Here is a 17,477-nt window from a genome sequence, read left to right as displayed (position 1 = left end):
AAGAGCACGGTGCCGGACGCCTGCTCATTCAGGTGGAATTCCGTGTCTTTCAGGGGTGGTTTATGATTTTCTTCATAAAGGGTTTAGGCGTTTCTTTTCAAATTGCTGCCCAGGATCTTTTTATTTTCGTTCTCCTATCACGTGTACCATCTTTCTCCCGTTATATCAGGGAGCTCGTTTAGTTAGTATACCTGAGTGCTGTTGGTTTTTGCAGACAAATTGTACCGCTTGCTACTTTACTAAACTCTCTGGTTGATTTGGTAACTTTCTCATCATTCAGCTTCGGATTGCTTGGAAGTCTGGCCGAATCAGCTCTGAGCAGAGAGTCAGGCGATCCGCTCAGCGATCCTAGGGTCCCTGAGTCAGCGAACAGGGCTCGGGACTGCGCTGAGTAGCGAGCAGGCGGCAGGCCTGTGAGAAGCCTTTCCTCCTTGGTGAGAAAGACTCAAGTGTCTCTTTGAATAAGAAGTGCATGAAGCCTAAAATGTTTCCCATCCAGAAAAGGTTTGCCACCCATGAACATCTGTGAAGACATTTGGCCAGCTGCAACGATCTTTAAGAACTGATGGGAAAAACAAGCTTGTCAGAACCCTGGAGAAATGTGTGTACTGCCTTCTTCTTAATGACAATGAGGAGTTAGTGTTCATGTTTAAAAGTGTGGCAGTGGTAACACTGTGGTGACTTATTAAAGAGTCATCGTCCCTTGGAGGTAGGTAGTCAGTGTTTATGGATGAGCTGGACCTGAGCTGGCTGCAGAGGGCTCCAGGCGGGGGTTCAGATGAGGTCACGAGGTGATGGGTGAGTGTCGGAGCTGGCGATGCACAGACTGAGCTCATTCGCTGTTCTTCCTGCTTTTGTTATTTGATGGGATTTTGGTGACAAGCTAAATAAGAGCTCAGACGGCCCACTGCTCTAAACGTCCTTGTTGTGCTCAGCGAGGAGCATTTTATAAGAAGGCCCCTGACATGGAAAACCAGCCCTGCTTCTAGAGATGAACTGGCTCCCCTGGGCATTAGGACACAGTTTGAAAGTGAAAGAAGAGAAAGCTTTGGTTCCAGCTAAATAAAAACCCGTGTTTCAGAGAACGAAGCTTAAAATCCAAGCTCGCTCGGTTCACACACGACTCACCGTGGCTGCGTCAGCTCTGGGCGGCCGGCCCTGCCTCTCCCCGCCGGTGCTGTTCCCATCTTGTCCGACGCTGTGCAGTGAACCACGGCTTCTGGAAGTCACCTCCTACTTCGGTCTATTCGTACATGTTTATAAACACATAACCGCACTGGACCGCCTTGTCATAGCCAGCACTCCAGTCCCATTTTGTGTATTAACGTTTGGCTGAACCAACCTGAGGCCTAGGAAAACATTTTTAAGAGCATGAACATAAAAGTTAAGTATTACATATCAAATATTGCCGTAGTACGATTTTTATATCCTTGTCGTTGGACCCACTTAAGTGGAACTAACTTAGTTATGGGATAATTATATGATATCCCTTTTTTCTTGCTTGCTTTTTCTTTCTGCTTTGCAAGCATTTATAACTTTGCTTATGCTTATTACATTTTTATAACAGCGGAAGCAATTTTCATTCTTCTTTAACCTCTGTTAGCTTGAAAAGTAAAAAAATTAATCTTTTATTGCTAAAAAACGTGAATGTTGACTGTGTTGGGGTTCCTATGAGGAGTATGCAAGGATATTTTTCTCAGGTTTCTGTATTTGGGTAATAAAGTAAACCTCAAGGCTTCCCCGGTGGCTCAGATGGTAAAGAATCTGCCTGCAATGCAGGAGACCCAGGTTCGATCCCTGGGTGGGAAGATCCCTGGAGAAGGAAATGGCAACTAACTCGAGTATTCTTGCCTGGAGAATCCCATGGACAGAGGAGCGTGATGGGCTACAGTCCATGAGGTCATAGAGTCGGACATGAGTGACTGACTCACACTTACTAACTTACTTACATTTTCTTCCAATAATGCATCATGTTCCCTTTGCCTCTCAGAGTTTACAGCCCAGCAGAATCTCAGAGAGTGGTGTTTGAAGATGTGTGTCCGCTTCTTACGTCCTTCTTGGATGGGTGAGTTCAAACATTTCTGAGATCGATTATCGCAGTGGGAGGTCAGTGTAAGTAGACGTCATCCCTGCTACAGATGAGGGTCTGGCATCGGTGTCCAAGTATTTTGTGCACGTGTAGAGCAGACCCACGGCCCGGTGTCCACAGCCCTTCTCCTGGAGGAGGCGGAGACATGATTTGAGGAGTGACTGTTAAGGGAACTCGGGTGCCCTGGGTCCAAACGATCATCCTGTTACATCACGTGAAGAGCATGCGTGCTGTTGGGCCCCACTCATTGAGACCCTGTGCCCCGTGGCCCGCCAGGCTCCTCTGTCCATGGGAGCCTCCAGGCAGGAACGCTGACGGTCATCCCGTTAAGGCAGGTGTCGTCTTCAGACTGAGAGGGCAGCTGCTTCTCTCCGGGATTCTTTGCACACTTCAGGCCTTCTGTGAAGTCTGCTAAGATCAGTGACACCGAATCGCGGGGCTTGTCCCGGTGGGAAGGGGCCTCTCCCCGTGGACACTGCTGCTGGCCTCCAAGGCAGTGGCCGTCACCCAGGGACAACGGTCACTTTTCGGCAGCGCCGTGCATGGCTTTGCTGGCTTAGCTGAGACCCAGTAGAGCAACACTTTCCACTTTGAAGAATCTGGGTTTGATGTAGACATTGGCATCAAGCGTCCAGAAGAAGACATATTTGTGTTTGCCCAGCACCAGTGAAATGAGGACTGTAATGACAGGGCTGGACCCAGCCACAGCGCTGCCGCCTCTGACCTCAGGGGTGTGGGGAGGCTCGTGGCCCCAACAGTCAGGTCAGCGCAGAAGCCACGTGTCGCCAGCTGCTCACGCCTACCTGGCCCGCCTGCTGGGACACGGATTTTCCTGTCCATCTGACTAAAAGAACTCTTCCGTTGAAAAACAATAGGAGAATCTTTCTCTCGCTCTCTCTCTTTTTTTTTCCCCTAAGTGTGCATCTTGCAAGTAAGCAGATTCCAGAAATAAAAAATGTCATCGTGGTTAACATGGTCTCTGCTTGTTGTAAATATGAAACAGATGCGCGCGTCGAGTCCTGGGCTGCACCTCCCTCTCTCCTTTGCTCAGTGGTCCGGAAGGTCCCTGCAGGCGCTCATCTGTCCCCGCAAAGGCACTCCCCTCCCCACCCCACCCCCAGACACGCGCCTCTCAGGGAAGGTGTGAGAGGTGGGATGCCTGGCGTCTTCTCGGTTCTGGGAGGAGAGAAACGCAGGGTGATGGCGGAGAGGCTCTTGATGGGTTTTCATCCTCGCATTTGGTTCCCATGGTCTTTTTGATCGAGGGAACAGCTGCCCTTGGAGGAAGAGGACTTTCTGGATCGATGTTCAAGGTGTGAACCCATCAGAACACTCTTCAGGGTCACTTTACCGGAGCCACGGCCCTTGTCTGGTTGGAGGAGGGGAGGGTTCTGAGCGGACTCGAGCACCGGGATCAGAACCTCTGAGGGTGGGGCCTGCCTTCGGGGGTCTCCTCCTCCGGGAGGCAGATGGGAGTCTGGGCTCAGCTTCAGCCGCTTGTGGGCCAGGCTCCCCTGCACCTCCACGGCCTCGCATGTAAAGCTACACCGCAGACTTACTTCAAATATTCCTTCAGATGCTTCCCCTCTTCTCACTGACCTTCTGGGCCAACAGCACAGGTGGAAGAAAAATCCTTCAGTGGTCCTCGTCCTCTGTGAAGGAAGCTGCACTAAAATAACCCCAAACCAGGACAGTGGGGGCAGGCCGGCTGGGCCCCGGGAGGCTCGGCAGGGTCTGAAATGAGAACCCCAAGACCCTTCGGGAAACAAGCTGTGAGAGCACCTCACGACGCTGCCCACCTGGAGTCAGCCCTGCGAGGAATCCTAAACGTAATGGGGTGCTTCCCCGGTGGCTCGGAGATAAAGAGTCCGCCGGCCGATGCAGGGGACACAGGTTCATCTCCTGGTCCGGGAAGGTCCCACGGGCCTCGGAGCAACTAAGCGCGGGGCCCACAAGTGCTGAAGCCCACGTTCCCCGAGCCCGTGCACCCCGAGCCCGCGCTCCGCTGCACGAGAGGCCGCCGCCAGGAGGAGCCGGCGCTCTGCACCCAGAGGGGAGCCCGAGCAGAGTGAAGACCCAGCCCGGCCAAAACAAACAGATGGAATTATCTTTAAACAATGGAATGGGGGAAGTATTTTTAAGACATCCAAAGAAAATATGCAAACTTTCATATGCATTCTAGTTAGCCTGATTTTATGAAGATGAACTTAATTCAGGCAACTCCAGACGTTGGAATGAGTGGAACTTAGGAGGAGGGCCTGGCCCGGGAAGGACTCCTCGGGCCGGCTGTGGGCTCCTCTTGGCCTCCCGTGAGGAGCTGCAGAGCTGCCTACGAGACACAGGTGTCCCGAGAGGCATGTGGGTGTGAGCACGGATATGACCGTCCGTGTGCACCCGTTCAGCCACGGGGGCGGGGTATGCCTAAGACAGGCGTGGTTAAACACAGGGCGGGCTTTTCACGGAGCAGGATTCGGAGGGAATCACTCATGCGAACACTCGTCTCAGGGTCCGGTAACGGCGCCAGGCCCTCTGCCTGTCTTTCTGCCCTGAAGCCTGGCTTGCGTTTCAGGTACAACGTCTGCATCATGGCTTACGGGCAGACGGGAAGCGGGAAGAGCTTCACCATGCTGGGCCCGCATTGCCAGGAGAAGCCGGCCCCGCCGTCGGAACCCCACGGCGATGCAGGCATCATCCCCAGGGCGGCTGGAGAGCTCTTCAGGTACCAGGCGGGCAGGGAGGACCAGGCCGGGGTGCGGCAGATGCGGGCGTGAGATGGGGGCCACGCCCGTCCTCCTTTAGGACACAGTCAGAACCCGACGTTACCACCACGGACGCTGCGAGTCCTTACGGCACATTCATCAGTGATGCTGGCATCTGACTGTTGCAAGTAAGGCAGCGCTTCTCAAAGGGCTCCCCATTCGGACAGCTTGTGTCAAGGGAGGCTGGGAGTGGGGTTTCCCTTCTGCGGCTGAGGGGACAGACGGAAGCCTGTGGTCTCGCCCTTGCCTCCTGCCCGGGGAAGCAGACACGGCGGTCCTCTTCGTGGGCGACTGAAGAGGCTCCCGTCCCAGCAAGGGGCCCGGGAGTCACGGAGGCGCGTCCTCTGGTTGTCACGGTGTTGCCCCGACCGTTGCTCCGAGGAGAAACCGGGAACGCTGGCCCCAGCGGCCCAGGCCGTGTCCCGACCTCTCCTTCCGCGGGTCGTGACCTCCTGCCCCGGGGAGCCCTGTGTGCGCCGCCGGGCCTCGCTTCTGTGCGTTTTGTCGGGGCTGCAGGTGCAGCCTGCGCGTGCGTCCTAAGTCCCGGGAGGAAGGCGTCTCCCGCAGCGGGGAGCCATATGGCCGAGTGCCCTCTGAGCTCCCGACCCCTGGAGTTCAGGTTTTGCCTCCGTATCTCCTTACGTCATCCTTCAGTGTCTGAAAATCAGGGCGAAACGCAACTCCCACACAAGCTCGATGATTTGCTGCCTCTTCAAATCAATATTCTTTCATTATTAGTGCACAGAAAAGATGCATTTGTTAATTCACTTCCACAAACCCTTTCTGAAAATAAACCTTGGTAAAATATCTCCCAGTTTTGGGTCATTCTTGTTCTCCCCTTGTCGCTTGTGATTTTCGGGATCAGGCCATTTCCAGGAGGTCAGACTGTCAGCCCTGGGGAGCCGCAGCCGTCACAAGCGTCCTGCAGGTCGCCATGGGATGCGGCCCTCGAGGGCGGTGCTCGGGCGACCGTCAGAGCACATGGAGGCAGCCCGGGGAACCAAGGCCAGCCTGGGGACCCCGCGCTGTTTCATCGGTCCAAGCAGGTGACAGCCACGCCTGAGCTCCGTGGGCGGACGTCTGTGAACAGCAGAGCCGCTCTCGCAGACATAGGGCTCACCGTTCAAGGGCGAAGGCCTCCTTCTGGGGACGCAGGCCACGTGAAGTGCTTCTTTCTATTTCAGGAGACCAAGGACTCGGTGATGCCCAGGGAGTCGCCTGGTCCCTGCCTGGGGCCGCTCAGCAGGCAGCTGGCTGGAAGCCGGGCGGCGCCGTGTGAGAGCCAGGCAGGACCGCGCGGCTCTCCTGGGCATCCAGGGAGCAGGACCCGGAGAGACGGGGAGTGGGTGGGAGGGCGGTGCGGACCGGCAGCCTCTGGGGGAGAAGCCCCCCGACTCCCCTGCCCACATTTAAAGCGGCTGCACCCGTGCTGCTGAGATAACCGTCCAGACCCGTGGAGACAGCGTGACTGGGCAGGCCTCAGAGCATCACCTGGTGAGGCCTCCCTGCTCTTCCTACCTCCAAGGCCCAGAAACAGAGGAGGCGAGCGGATGAGCTCAGGCCAGAAACGGGCCCGGGACAGCGGGAGTCAGAGACGCCCGCTCTGAGCCTCACACCCCGCCGTCCTCTCGTCTCGAGCAGGGGCCCCAGCGGGCAGGCAAAGCCCTGCCCAGCAGGGAGACGGGCCGACGGCATTCCTCTGAGTTTGCCTTCACTGAATCCTAGTGTGAGCCACGTGCCTGCTCGCAGGGCCGGTCCAGACTGAAGCTGAGCTTGCAGACACACGATGTTCATCCAGTGAGCGCAGCGTAGGTAGTGCTCGCTTGACAAGTCACGGAGCTCGTCCCCGAGGGCAGCAAGCAGAGGCTGAGGACCCGGGGCAGGACGGCGGCCCCTGAGAACGCCGGAGGGAGGCTGTTTGAACGATGCTGGGACAGTCAGCGTCTCCAGAGACAGGACACACGGCGTTGCCTGATCGCCTCCCGTCAACGGGCATTTAAATCACCTGCTTCCAGAGCGCGTTTTTCACGTTTTGAGTCTTGGGAGTGAAATGAGTCAGAACCTTCCCACTCAACGTTGACTCTTCTTCCGAGTGGGGGGCCATGGGCGCAGCCCGCCCCCCCCCCCAGGGCCCACGGCTATCGCTTGCAAGAATAGGACTAAAGGTCCAGACGTGGAAAGTTGTCTACCTCTTCAGTTTCTAATCAGAGTGGACAAACCCTGGGAGGAACGCATGTAGCCGTGTTGGCGGCTGAGTCTGTGCCTGACTCCAAACCCAGCGATGGGGTCGCAAAGAGTCAGACACGACTGAGCGACTTTCACTTTCTCTTTTCTGCCTGCTAGACACCTCTGAGGGCTTCTCTGTTGGCTCGGGGGTAAAGAATCTGGCTGCAGTGAAGGAGACACGGGTTCAATCCCAGGGTCGGGAAGATCCCCTGGAGAACGGAATGGCAACCCGCTCCAGTGTTCTGGCCTGGAGAATCCCATGGACAGAAGAGCCTGGCAGGCCACAGTCCATGGGGTCACAAACAGTCAGACACGACTGAGCGCCTAACACGCACAGACACGGCTGGAGGCACAGGGAACATGAACCCTGCGTGTGAGAGCATTCAGCCCTCAACAGAGCGGAAGCCGTCAGGACCCGGGGCACACGCGCGGGGAGAGACGGACAGGACCCCGAGCCGGGGCACCTGGAGGGGCGCCCGTGGGCGGGGGTCATCACCTCCCTCCACCACCTCTGGGCCCAGCGACCTCCCCGCAGTGACGTTTCAGGAAGCCTGTGCATATGTTATACAAAACGTATCACACTCTGTTGGAGTCATTTGCCTACTAAGCACTTCGTTTCTTCAAAGCCAAGACTGAGGACTAGTTTTTAACATTGTTTGCAGAAATTTGCCACCAATTGAGTAATTCTTGTGGGACAAGTGAATCAATGCATTAAACAAGTCAAATTATTAAACAGAAGAAAAGCGTTTCCGTGAGCTCCCTGGTACTGTAGAGATGAGAAATCTCATTCTGGTTTGGGGCCCCTCAGAGAGATGGAGCCAAGTGCATCTTTCCTGACAGGTCGGGAGGGGACGTACCATCTCTAGCTTAGCTTTTCTTGGTTTTTCACTTTTCAGACAGTCGCTTAGAGTTTTCTCAGCAAAACCCAGTGCTGAGAACTTTCCAGATATCCAGAACTCTTTGCCAGCGATTACTTTCACGAGAGAACTTGGCTCACGTTTTCCTTCGTTGCAGTCTTTTTGATTTCCTTAGTTGATTGTCATTAGACGATGCTAATGCCTGGTTTTATCCGAAGATGTCCTATGGATGCGGATGCAAAGCCCACCTATCAGGACTTGAGTAGGACTCGCCCAGGCCGGGCCCAGAGTGTCTTTACAACAAGAGAAGCACAGTCAGATTCTGATTCTGTCTGATTCTGACTGGCTTTCCTGGGCCAGCGTTAGAGACACGGTCATGCCCCGAGGAGACGGCCTGGCCTTTGGTGACCGGGTGGTGCGGGGCGTGAGGTCAAAGGGACGGAGCAGGGACATGGGGTGAGGGGAGGAAGCTGGGCTCAGTGGTCAGCGCTTCCTGGGGCGGGACCGTGGGGTTTTGCTCTAAGTGTGTCCTGTCCTTACTTTTAAATTGATCTGCAGTCTGCATGTGGTACTTCAAAACTTGAAACAAAACAAGATGTGTGGTGGTTTTCTTTAGAGTCTAGTGGGTTTTAGAGAGGTCACAGTGAGGGCTCAGTTGAAAGGCGCTGTAGGAGGGGCATTGACTCAACACCACGGGCTCAAGCTTCCTGAAATGGAACAGACTTTAAAATAAACAAGCCTGGTTGCTGGGCCCGCGCTCAAAGCCTGCTTTGGGCTTCTGTGTGGGACTCAGCTTGGGCGTGGTGACTTCTGGGTCAAGACTGTGGGCTCTTCAAGCATCCTTACAGTGTATTTAGAGCTTGAGGGCAGAAAGCGTTGATTTAGATACAACTCGGATGAAATGACTCTGTTCCCAAGACAGTCATTTTCTCTGCAGTTTAAAGAGGATGTTCCCTTCTCCCTGCGTGGCCGGTGAGATGGTGCCAGTGGCCCTGAATCCTGAGTTCTGCAGCCCGTTTCTCGGACTCTGACCGTCTCACGTTGGAAGTCGCTCTTTAAGCCCTGTCTCCCCGGGTTACCCACGTTCCTCTGATGGTCTGGTGTCTGTGTGTCTCACCCCTCCTCCAGGCTCATCTCAGAAGATGCGTCACGGAGCCCGGAGGTGGACATTTCCATAGTGGAAGTCTATAACAATGACATTTTTGACCTTCTGGCTAACGACAGCTGTCGAGTGGCATCTGGGGTGAAGCGGCAGGTGCAGATGACGCAGCAGGGGAAGAAGGCGGCCTGCGGGCTGACCTACCAGTGAGTGACCGGGTGCTGAGCTCTGCGAGCGGCCGCAGCTTAGAGGGGATCCCACGTAGAGCCAGGCGAGGCGTCCCAGTCAGCGCTCCTCCCGAGAGAGGGTTCACTGTGTTTATTTGCCCAGGTGCAGTTCTCCACTTTAAATTTGCTTTAGAAATGATCTTTTAACGTCACAATGAAGACAAATTAGACAGTGCTTTAAAATATCTTCTTTAAGAGATGGCGGGACAGGCGTTATCGGTCAGGCTCGGCTGAGGGACGGGCGTGGAGAAGCCCCAGGACCCGCCAGAAGCCCCTGGGTTAGGCACTGGTGTACTTGGGTCCCTTGGCATATCAGAATTTCACCGAGTATACCAAGGAATCAGCTTCTCCCCCAGAGGTCTGTGTTGTTAGATTCACTTTCAGGAATCAGGTTTGCTTCGGGCAGGGGTCACTGACCCACGTGGAGCAGAAGTCATGAAGGGTCAAGGTCATGCCGCCCATTCTGCGGTCTCAAAGTTAGCAGAGGAAGGGTCTTCAGACTATTCCCTTTTTTTTTTGTATTGGCGTATAGCCAATTAACAATGTTGCGATAGTTTCAAGGCGTCAGCAGAGGGACTTGACCATACATGTGTATGCGTTGCGAGTTATTTCTAACATTTGAAAAAGCCTAAAGGAAGTCGTACGTCTGACCATGATAAGTTTACACGAGCTAACCCAAACTGCCAGATTTTCACTAATAGATGTCATGGTCAAAACGTTTTCTCCTGCAGATCAGAAGTTCTGCTTATCTCATCAATTAAAAGAAGAAAGTAAATTAAATTTGCATTTTGTAAATTTGATGAAATTTGGTTCGATAGGCAAAATATTTTAAAATCTCAGGGTCCTTGAGGGCACCATAAATACAAGCAGGCATGATGCAGAGAAGATTGGGAAGCTCCACTTGGTTCGAAAACAGCTGATTACTTCAGGGTAAAGCAGTGAGAGATACGACAAGTCAAACAGATCCCGTCAGGTGAAACGCTGGGTTTCTCGCGTTTACTCTCGTCTGAGGTGCACCGCTTCCCTGAGCCGGGTACACGTGGCCCCTGCCGAGGCGTGCGTGCAGGCCGGCCTCCCCGACCACCCCCGATCCCTCAGTACCCACGTGTGCACCCGCAGGTCGGTCCGCAGTGCCGCGGAGTTCCTGACGCTCGTGGGCAGGGGTCTGCAGCTGCGGGCGAAGCAACCCACCGCAGTGCATGCCGAGTCCTCCCGATCTCACCTGGTGATAACCGTGACCCTGGCCGCAGCCGCCTCCCCCCGTGGCCCCAGCGGGCGGCCCTCCGCACCCGGTCAGTGCCCATGGAAGAGATGCACGGGGGACGGGAGGAGTCCGCCTACTGCAGGCTCTGAGACACGCCCAGAGCCCAGGGAGGGTCTGCAGCCCAACCCCAGGAGCCAGGGGACCCAGGCTGAGGACGAGGGGGCCCAGCATAGAGACGGCGTGTCTTCCTGGGAAACGTGACGCATTCATCGCGAACGACACTCTAACTGTGACCTGGGTTTAAGAAGGCAGACACCAGTACACACACACACAACAATTCCAGCTGTGTAAGAGAATCACACGCATGTTCCCAGGTCCTCACTGGCCGGAAGGTCCAGGGCAGTGGGCTGGCATCACCTGTGGGGCTGGTGGGAGCGCGGACCCTCTCCCGCCCCCCACCCCTCCCGCCATCGGGACCCTGAGGCACGTCTGGGGCCCTGGATGCACGTTTCTCCAAGTTCGGGAAGCCAGCGCCCCACGGAGGACCACCCATCCAGGGAGAGGGTCTCCCCTATGCACAGAAATGAAGGCCACGGAGAAGCCCCGCCCGGGGGCCAACCCCAAAGGGCGTCCACACTCCAGACTTAGGCAGGGAGGCGGAAACCGTCCTGACCCAGCTTGTCGCAAGGCCACTTGAAGCCCAGGGCATTACCAAATCTTCCTCGGAAAGCTTGTTTAGTGTTCGTGGGACTAATTAGGCATTGCTTCCTGGGTGGCTCAGTGGTGAAGAACCTGCCTGCCAGTGCAGGATTCCCTGGATTGGGACCTGGCACCCACTCCAGGATTCTTGCCTGGAGAAGCCCGTGGATGGAGGAGCCTGGCGGCTGCAGTCCACAGGATCACAAAGAGTCGGACTTGACTTAGCGACTGAGCACGCACACAGACTTTAATTCACGTTTTGACCCTTCAGGGTCTCGGGGCCCTTTTCCTGTCTGTGTTTGAGAGGAAGGGTCTCACTTCTCGTGAGGTGTGGGCCTGCGGGGCGGAGCTGGGGGACTCCCGCCTGGGGGGAGGCCCAGGGAGCTTGGGCACCGTCTCTTGTCTCTTGTCACGCCCCTGCTGCAGCCCCGCGGTCAGATCGGTCAGCGTCCAGAGAGCCCCGCCAGCCTGGACCGCGGTCGCCGGCCACCGGGAGGAGGCAGAGCCCGCCCGTGCCCCCGAGGACCCGCGGGTGTGGACTCGGGCGGGCGGCCCCGGACCCCCTAGGGCAGGTGCACGCCACCCTGCAGCTCGTGGACCTGGCGGGCAGCGAGTGTGTGGGTGAGCGCGGGGAGCCTCGGGGTCCTGACTGTGAGCAGACGGGGTTCCCAGGGGTGGCGTCCCCCCCAGTGCCCTCTGAGTCTCGCCCCTCCCTCCTTGCGCCATCTCAGCACCAAGACCCTGAGTGTCAGTTCAGATGCCGCTCCGTGGGCTCCCAGCAGGGAGGGGAGCCTGGCCCCCCCAGGGCTTTCCCTGCCGGGGCTGCAGGTGGTCATGGGGGGACGTCCTGTGACAGGGTCTCCTCCACTCAGCCTTGCAGAGGGCACTCTCCCCACAATGCCTCTGTTTTGCTTTTCTGATGCCTCTTGATGTCAGCAAGGATTCATGCGAATCTTGTATGAGGGGGTCTCTGCACTCCCTAGGTGTGTCTGGAGTGACGGGGCCAGCCCTGAGGGAGACTTCTTGCATAAACCGGAGCCTGGCGGCCCTCTCGGACGTCCTGGGGGCGCTGGCGGAGGGCAGAGGCCACATCCCCTACCGGAACAGCCGGCTCACCCGCCTGCTGCAGGACGTGCTCGGTACTGCTGCGCCGTGGCTGCCCCTGCCCCGACCCTTGCCCCTGGCCTGCTCCTCCCGCCCAGGGGGCTGGCTGGCTCTGGGGGTCTCTGCCTCCCTTCCTCGGGACTTGCAGCTCCTGTTAACTCGGTCGTTGTCTCGAGGGCTCTCTGACCTGGGTCGCTGGGCAGCGTGGGCACCACCAGCCCCTCCAGCTGGTCCCACGTTCCCGGGGCGGCGCCCGCAGGGCTTCTCTGAGCCGTGGGACCACGCGGCTCTGTCTCCGGTCTCAGGGTCTCCTCTTGCTCCGTCCACAGGATGAGGAAGGGGCCGCTCCCAGCTCTGCTGCTGCCCCTGATCCATGCTGACCGGGACCGGGGCTCAGCAGGATGCACGGGGCTGGGGTGGCGGCAGGCACCCACACTGCACGCTCTCATCCCCACGACCGAGCTGCGGTTCTTCCCGTCTTAGCTCTTTTGGAAACTGCCTCCCCTATTGCTGGCCCTTCAGGCAACATGAGAGGGGGCTTCCACTTCGGGGAGAGGCCCAGCGGCCCCTTCCCAAGGGCCTGCAGAGCAGCAGGCGGGGCCCCAGCCTCTCTGGGTGCACCCAGGGCCCTCTCTCACGCTCGTGTGGAGCCGCAGCGGCCGGGCCGATCCCTCCAGAGCCGAGCTTCAGAGACCCTCCTCTTTCCCTGGGGCTCTTCCCAACTGCACCTTGTCACTTCTTTCTCCAAGGAGGTGACGCCAAGTTACAGGTGATCGTGTGCGTGTCCCCAGGCCAGAGGCACGTGGCTGAGACGCTGCAGAGCCTGGGGTTTGGCGCCCGAGCGAGGCAAGTGGAGCGAGGCCGTCCAGCCCCCAGAAAACTCAGGTGAAGGAGAGGTGGCGCGCTCAGGGCTTTTCTCCCTTAAATGTGCTCCTGGCTTTTCCTTATAATGTACGTGCTGTAAAAATAAACATACTGAATATGCAGCTTGTGAAGCTGAGCCAAGTGTGGACAGACCATCGAGGCAGCTGGAGTCTGGGCAGGGGAGGGAGATGGGTGAGGGAGAAAGGAGGAGGGTGAGGGGGGAGGGAGGAGGGAGAGAGGCGAGGGAGGAGGGGGAGGGAGGAGGGGAGGGGATGAAGGAGGAGGGTGAGGGGATGAGGGAGGAGGGTGGAGGGGGACGGAGGAGGGTAAGGGGGAGGGAGGAGGGGGTGGGGTGAGGGAGGAGGGGGAGGGAGGAGGGTGGGGGTGAATGGGGAGGGAGGAGGGGGAGGGAGGAGAGGGAGGGAGGACGGTGGGAGTAAGTGGGGAGGGGGAGGGGAGGAGGGAAGAGGGTGGAGGGTGTGGGAGGAGGGTGAGGGGTTGAGGGGGTGCAGGTGGGAAGAACCTCCTCCCCCCCGAGGGCTGCCAGGCTTGGGACAGAAGGATCTGAGAGCCTGACGGAGTCCCGCTGTGGTTTAGATCTGCACCCTTTTCTTCATGGGAAAGTGATGCAGTGAAAAGCCAAGGGCCCCGGCAGAGATGCTGCAACTGCTTGGGGGCAGGTTGATGTGGGCCTGGGTCAGCGCCCGGCACAGCCTGCACCTCTGGGAAGAGAGGACACACTGGCCTAGCCTGGGGGGCTCATCTCCACCGTGACCCCCAGTGTCTCAGGCTGGACCCCACCGGTGCTCCCACGACAGGAGGGTGGCGGCCGCTGGAGGGGACGGCCAGGGGCTGCTTCCCGCGTGTCCCGGCCGCCAGGACACGGCTCCCCAGGGACCAGAGGGGCCAGCGCTGGGGGTGGAAGGGGGCTGCCCGGGGGAACCGCAGACACCACCAGTCCTGGGCCTGCAGTGGGTTCTGGAGTGGACGTGAGGCCCAAACAGGCTTGGAGCCGTCGTGGCCAATGGCGGCCCTGGTGGCCCAAATGGCTTCAGTGCGTCCTGCCTCCAGCCCGTCCCCGCTGAGCGTCGGGGAGAGCGTTTCAGTCTGAGCCTCCAGCCAGTCCCCGCTGAGCGTCGGGGAAAGCGTTTCAGTCTGAGCCTGTCTGGGTGCGGGTGTGCCCGGCGGGGCCCTGACGGAAGCCACCACCCCGAGGATGCCGGGTGGGATGGGCCGGGCCCAGGGCGAGATCGCTGACCGGCCTCTCAGCCCTCCTGCTGCTGCTCCAAGCTGTGCTGTCGCCCAGCTGGCGGCCAGCAGGCCAGCAGGCCAGGAGGCCAGGAGCCCAGCAGGTCAGGCCCACTCAGGGCAGCGGGCAGACAGACAGAGACACCGGGACAGAGGGGGCCGGGCTGCCCAGGGGAGAAGGGGCCCCCAACGGCGGGGCCGGGCTGGAACTGAAGGGACCAGTCTGCACTCGCGGTTTTTAATATGGACAATCAGCTCAGCGGTAGGTGGATCAGTGAGACAGGACAGTTTATACAGAAGAGCTACACGGACATGCTTCTGTGTGCGGCATCGCCACGAATGTGGCTACGAAAGCAGAACAACACGGGAGCGCTTCCTGTTCACCACTCAGGTATCTGAGCAGTGTAGCCATGGAGACAGAATTTCTAAAACGGTGCCAACTCAGTAATGTGACAAGTGAACTGGTGTCACCTTCCCTTGACTCACATGACGCTGGCCTTCCTGTCAAGAATGGCGCTGAAACGGCCGTCGTGATCCTGCCTGACTTCCTGCAGAGAGGTGCCCCGGGCTCAGGTCCGCATAGTCCACACCCGGGAGTGTCAGGCGGGCTGTGAGCAGCGGGTGTGGATGAGAGGCGGGGGACTTGAGGAAAAGGCCTTCCTGGCACCGCAGACCCTAGGACCCCAACCCCGCCGCGGTGCCAGGCTGAGACCCCACCCGCAGCTCTGAGACGTGCCCTGAAGGCTTCAACGCTCAGCCCTAAGCAGGTGGAAGTGACTCCAGGGAGCTCGGTTCTCACGCGGCTCCTCGCCTGCTGGCCCAGGCTCGGAATCCCACTAGTGGGACCAGGCGTTAGGGGGACCCATAGGCAGGACAGCAGACTCTGGGTTCGCCCACAGGACACGCGCTCACAGCCCCGGGCGGGCCAGCTGCCAGTCCTGCATCTGCTGTGGAGGGGGAGCTCAGGCCTCGGGCACCCTGAGAGGTGGACAGGCCACCCCCGTGCCCCGCGGGGCCAAGAAGCCACCCACGGAATATGCTCTGTGCCAGGCTGCCGAGGTGGTCTGTGCCCCCGGGGGACAGCGCGGCCCCGGGCCAGGCTCTGAGTGACCCTCCCGGTGCTCCTCCACGGGACACAGGACAGCAGATGCTCAGGGCAGGCGTGTCCACCGAACCTCCAATTAGACCCAGGTGCCCCTGTCCTGCCGCCCCGGGAGGGCCTGGCGCAGGGACGGCTAAGGGAGCTGCCCGCCCTCAGGTTGGTGATGCCTGTCTCCTGGACACGCTCCCCCAGCGCCAGGCCGAGCTGCCCGCCCAGCACCCCACCTCCCGGAGCCCCCACCTCCAGCCACGCCCACGAGCTTCCTAAGGCACCATGGCCGTTCCCAGTGCCCGAGGTCTCTGAATAGTGGGTATGTTTCTACATTTGCTCTTGGAGGAAAGTGGGGTCTGTGTTCACAGGAGCCCAGCCCCATGGGGGAAGCAGGAAGCAGAGGGCATTGGGACCCATCCCGGCTGAAACCCGGGGTCCTGGTGGGCCTGGGGGGCTGGGCCTGCCGCCTGACCTCAGATGAGTGAGGGTGACATCACAGAGGGTGACGAGGGCCTCCTGAATGAGAGAATGGGTTCCGCAGACATACAGAGACAAGCTTGACACTGTCAGGTCACAACTTTAAAACTCCTAAAAAGCCTTTGAATAGCGCAAACAAGCACAGCATTCCGCCACTTTGTCAGACTTCACCCCCGCCCTTTCTGGTGTGTCCTTGATGAGTCTGTGACCCAGGAAAACACTCTGCTTTCTCCCGTGTCTCCTGATGCTGAGGTTTTGGACTGGCTCCCTTTACCCCCACGGAAGGGCCTGCAAGGCCTTCTTGCCACTCCAGCCTGGCACCGGGGGTCAAGGTCCTCACGAGACATCAGAGGCTTCCCGCCTGCCAGCTCTGGGGAGTGTACACCACTGGAGCCCTGGGTGGGGGAGTGGCTGCCCCCAGAGTGCCCTGAGCACAGCTGGGGGATGCCTCCTGGTTCTCCCGCGGGGCAGTACCTTGGGCAACTGAGTCCCCTGGGCAAATGAGCAGGAATCATCAGCATGCAGGTTCCCAGGCCCTAGTAGCTGGTGGCTGGCCTGGGAGTGAGCCCTGAGCAAGCCCTCGGCGTTCTCGTATGACCCGCTAGTGTGACCTCTGATTCCATCAGAAGCGAGCTGGCAGGGCTGGGAGAGCTGTGGTCATGTCCGGCCGGTACTTCCTGAGCCATCTGCCCATGCTTCAGGGTCCAGAGGGAACCTGGGGGCTTCCCTGTCGGTCCTGACAGTGTGGAGGGAGGCGTGGGGGAGCCCTTCCACAGCCCTGGGGTCTGCACAGCCCTTGGGTGACCGAGTCGGTCCACCAGCAGCCCTCACGGCCCTCTGGGAAGACCACAGCCCGTCCACTGCTCACAGCTGTCTTCCTGGGTCTCTCCAGCATTTGCTTTGCCTGAAAGGCCTTTGGTCTAATTTAGGCAAAATCAAAGGACAGCTTTTCTGATGTCCTAAAGAAGCCTCCCTCCTCTCCTGCTCTAGCCCTGGCCTTCTGCTGCCCCCTGGTGGGCAGAGGCGGAGGGAGACCGCTGGGGCACCGGCTAGCGACCAAAGCGAGGCCCATCCCGGCCTCTGACCGTCCCGTACTTGCCCAACCACCACGGAGGGCCTGCTGCTGCGTGGTCCCTGGGCACAGTTTTCCGCGTCTCCACAAGGCCCAGAGGGAGCGCAGAAATAGGAACGGAGCTCTGGTGGTTTCTGGGTCAGCAGCGGCGCCTCCGTCTGCGAGGACACAGGGTGCTGGGCCGGACTCCCCCGGCCCTGGCGCTGGCCATCCTCCGCCAGGCTGGGTTGGATCAGGGTAACAAGGGCAGGCTGGACGCGCAGTCCCCCAACAGGCCCCGCCCCGGGCCCCGCCCCTCCTCCACCCAGACACGCCCCCTCCATCCAGACACGCCCCCTCTGCAGGCAGCCCCGCCCCCAAGGGCCACAGCGCGCCTCCCAACAGGCCCCGCCCCGAGCCCCGCCTCTTTGCCGAGACACGCCCCCTCCGCAGGCAGCCCCGCCCCCAGGGCCACCGTGC

General features: G+C 58.9%; 1 protein-coding gene across 1 annotated transcript in view; it reads left to right on the top strand.

The window, feature by feature from the left end:
- Window positions 1-13,261, top strand: part of KIF25 (kinesin family member 25) — a 29,907-nt gene extending 16,646 nt beyond the window's left edge. The window contains exons 6-12 of the mRNA XM_065927716.1: window positions 1,991-2,065; window positions 4,659-4,808; window positions 9,060-9,236; window positions 10,377-10,549; window positions 11,587-11,781; window positions 12,144-12,299; window positions 13,014-13,261. Of these exons, the coding sequence (XP_065783788.1) occupies window positions 1,991-2,065; window positions 4,659-4,808; window positions 9,060-9,236; window positions 10,377-10,549; window positions 11,587-11,781; window positions 12,144-12,299; window positions 13,014-13,153 (1,066 nt within the window). The 3' untranslated portion in view covers window positions 13,154-13,261. The remainder of the gene's footprint in view (window positions 1-1,990; window positions 2,066-4,658; window positions 4,809-9,059; window positions 9,237-10,376; window positions 10,550-11,586; window positions 11,782-12,143; window positions 12,300-13,013) is intronic.
- Window positions 13,262-17,477: the final 4,216 nt, after the last annotated feature.

This window comes from Muntiacus reevesi, chromosome 3, assembly GCF_963930625.1.
Source record: "Muntiacus reevesi chromosome 3, mMunRee1.1, whole genome shotgun sequence".
Taxonomy (NCBI): Eukaryota; Metazoa; Chordata; class Mammalia; order Artiodactyla; family Cervidae; genus Muntiacus; species Muntiacus reevesi.
This window is presented reverse-complemented; position numbering and strand designations above follow the sequence as displayed.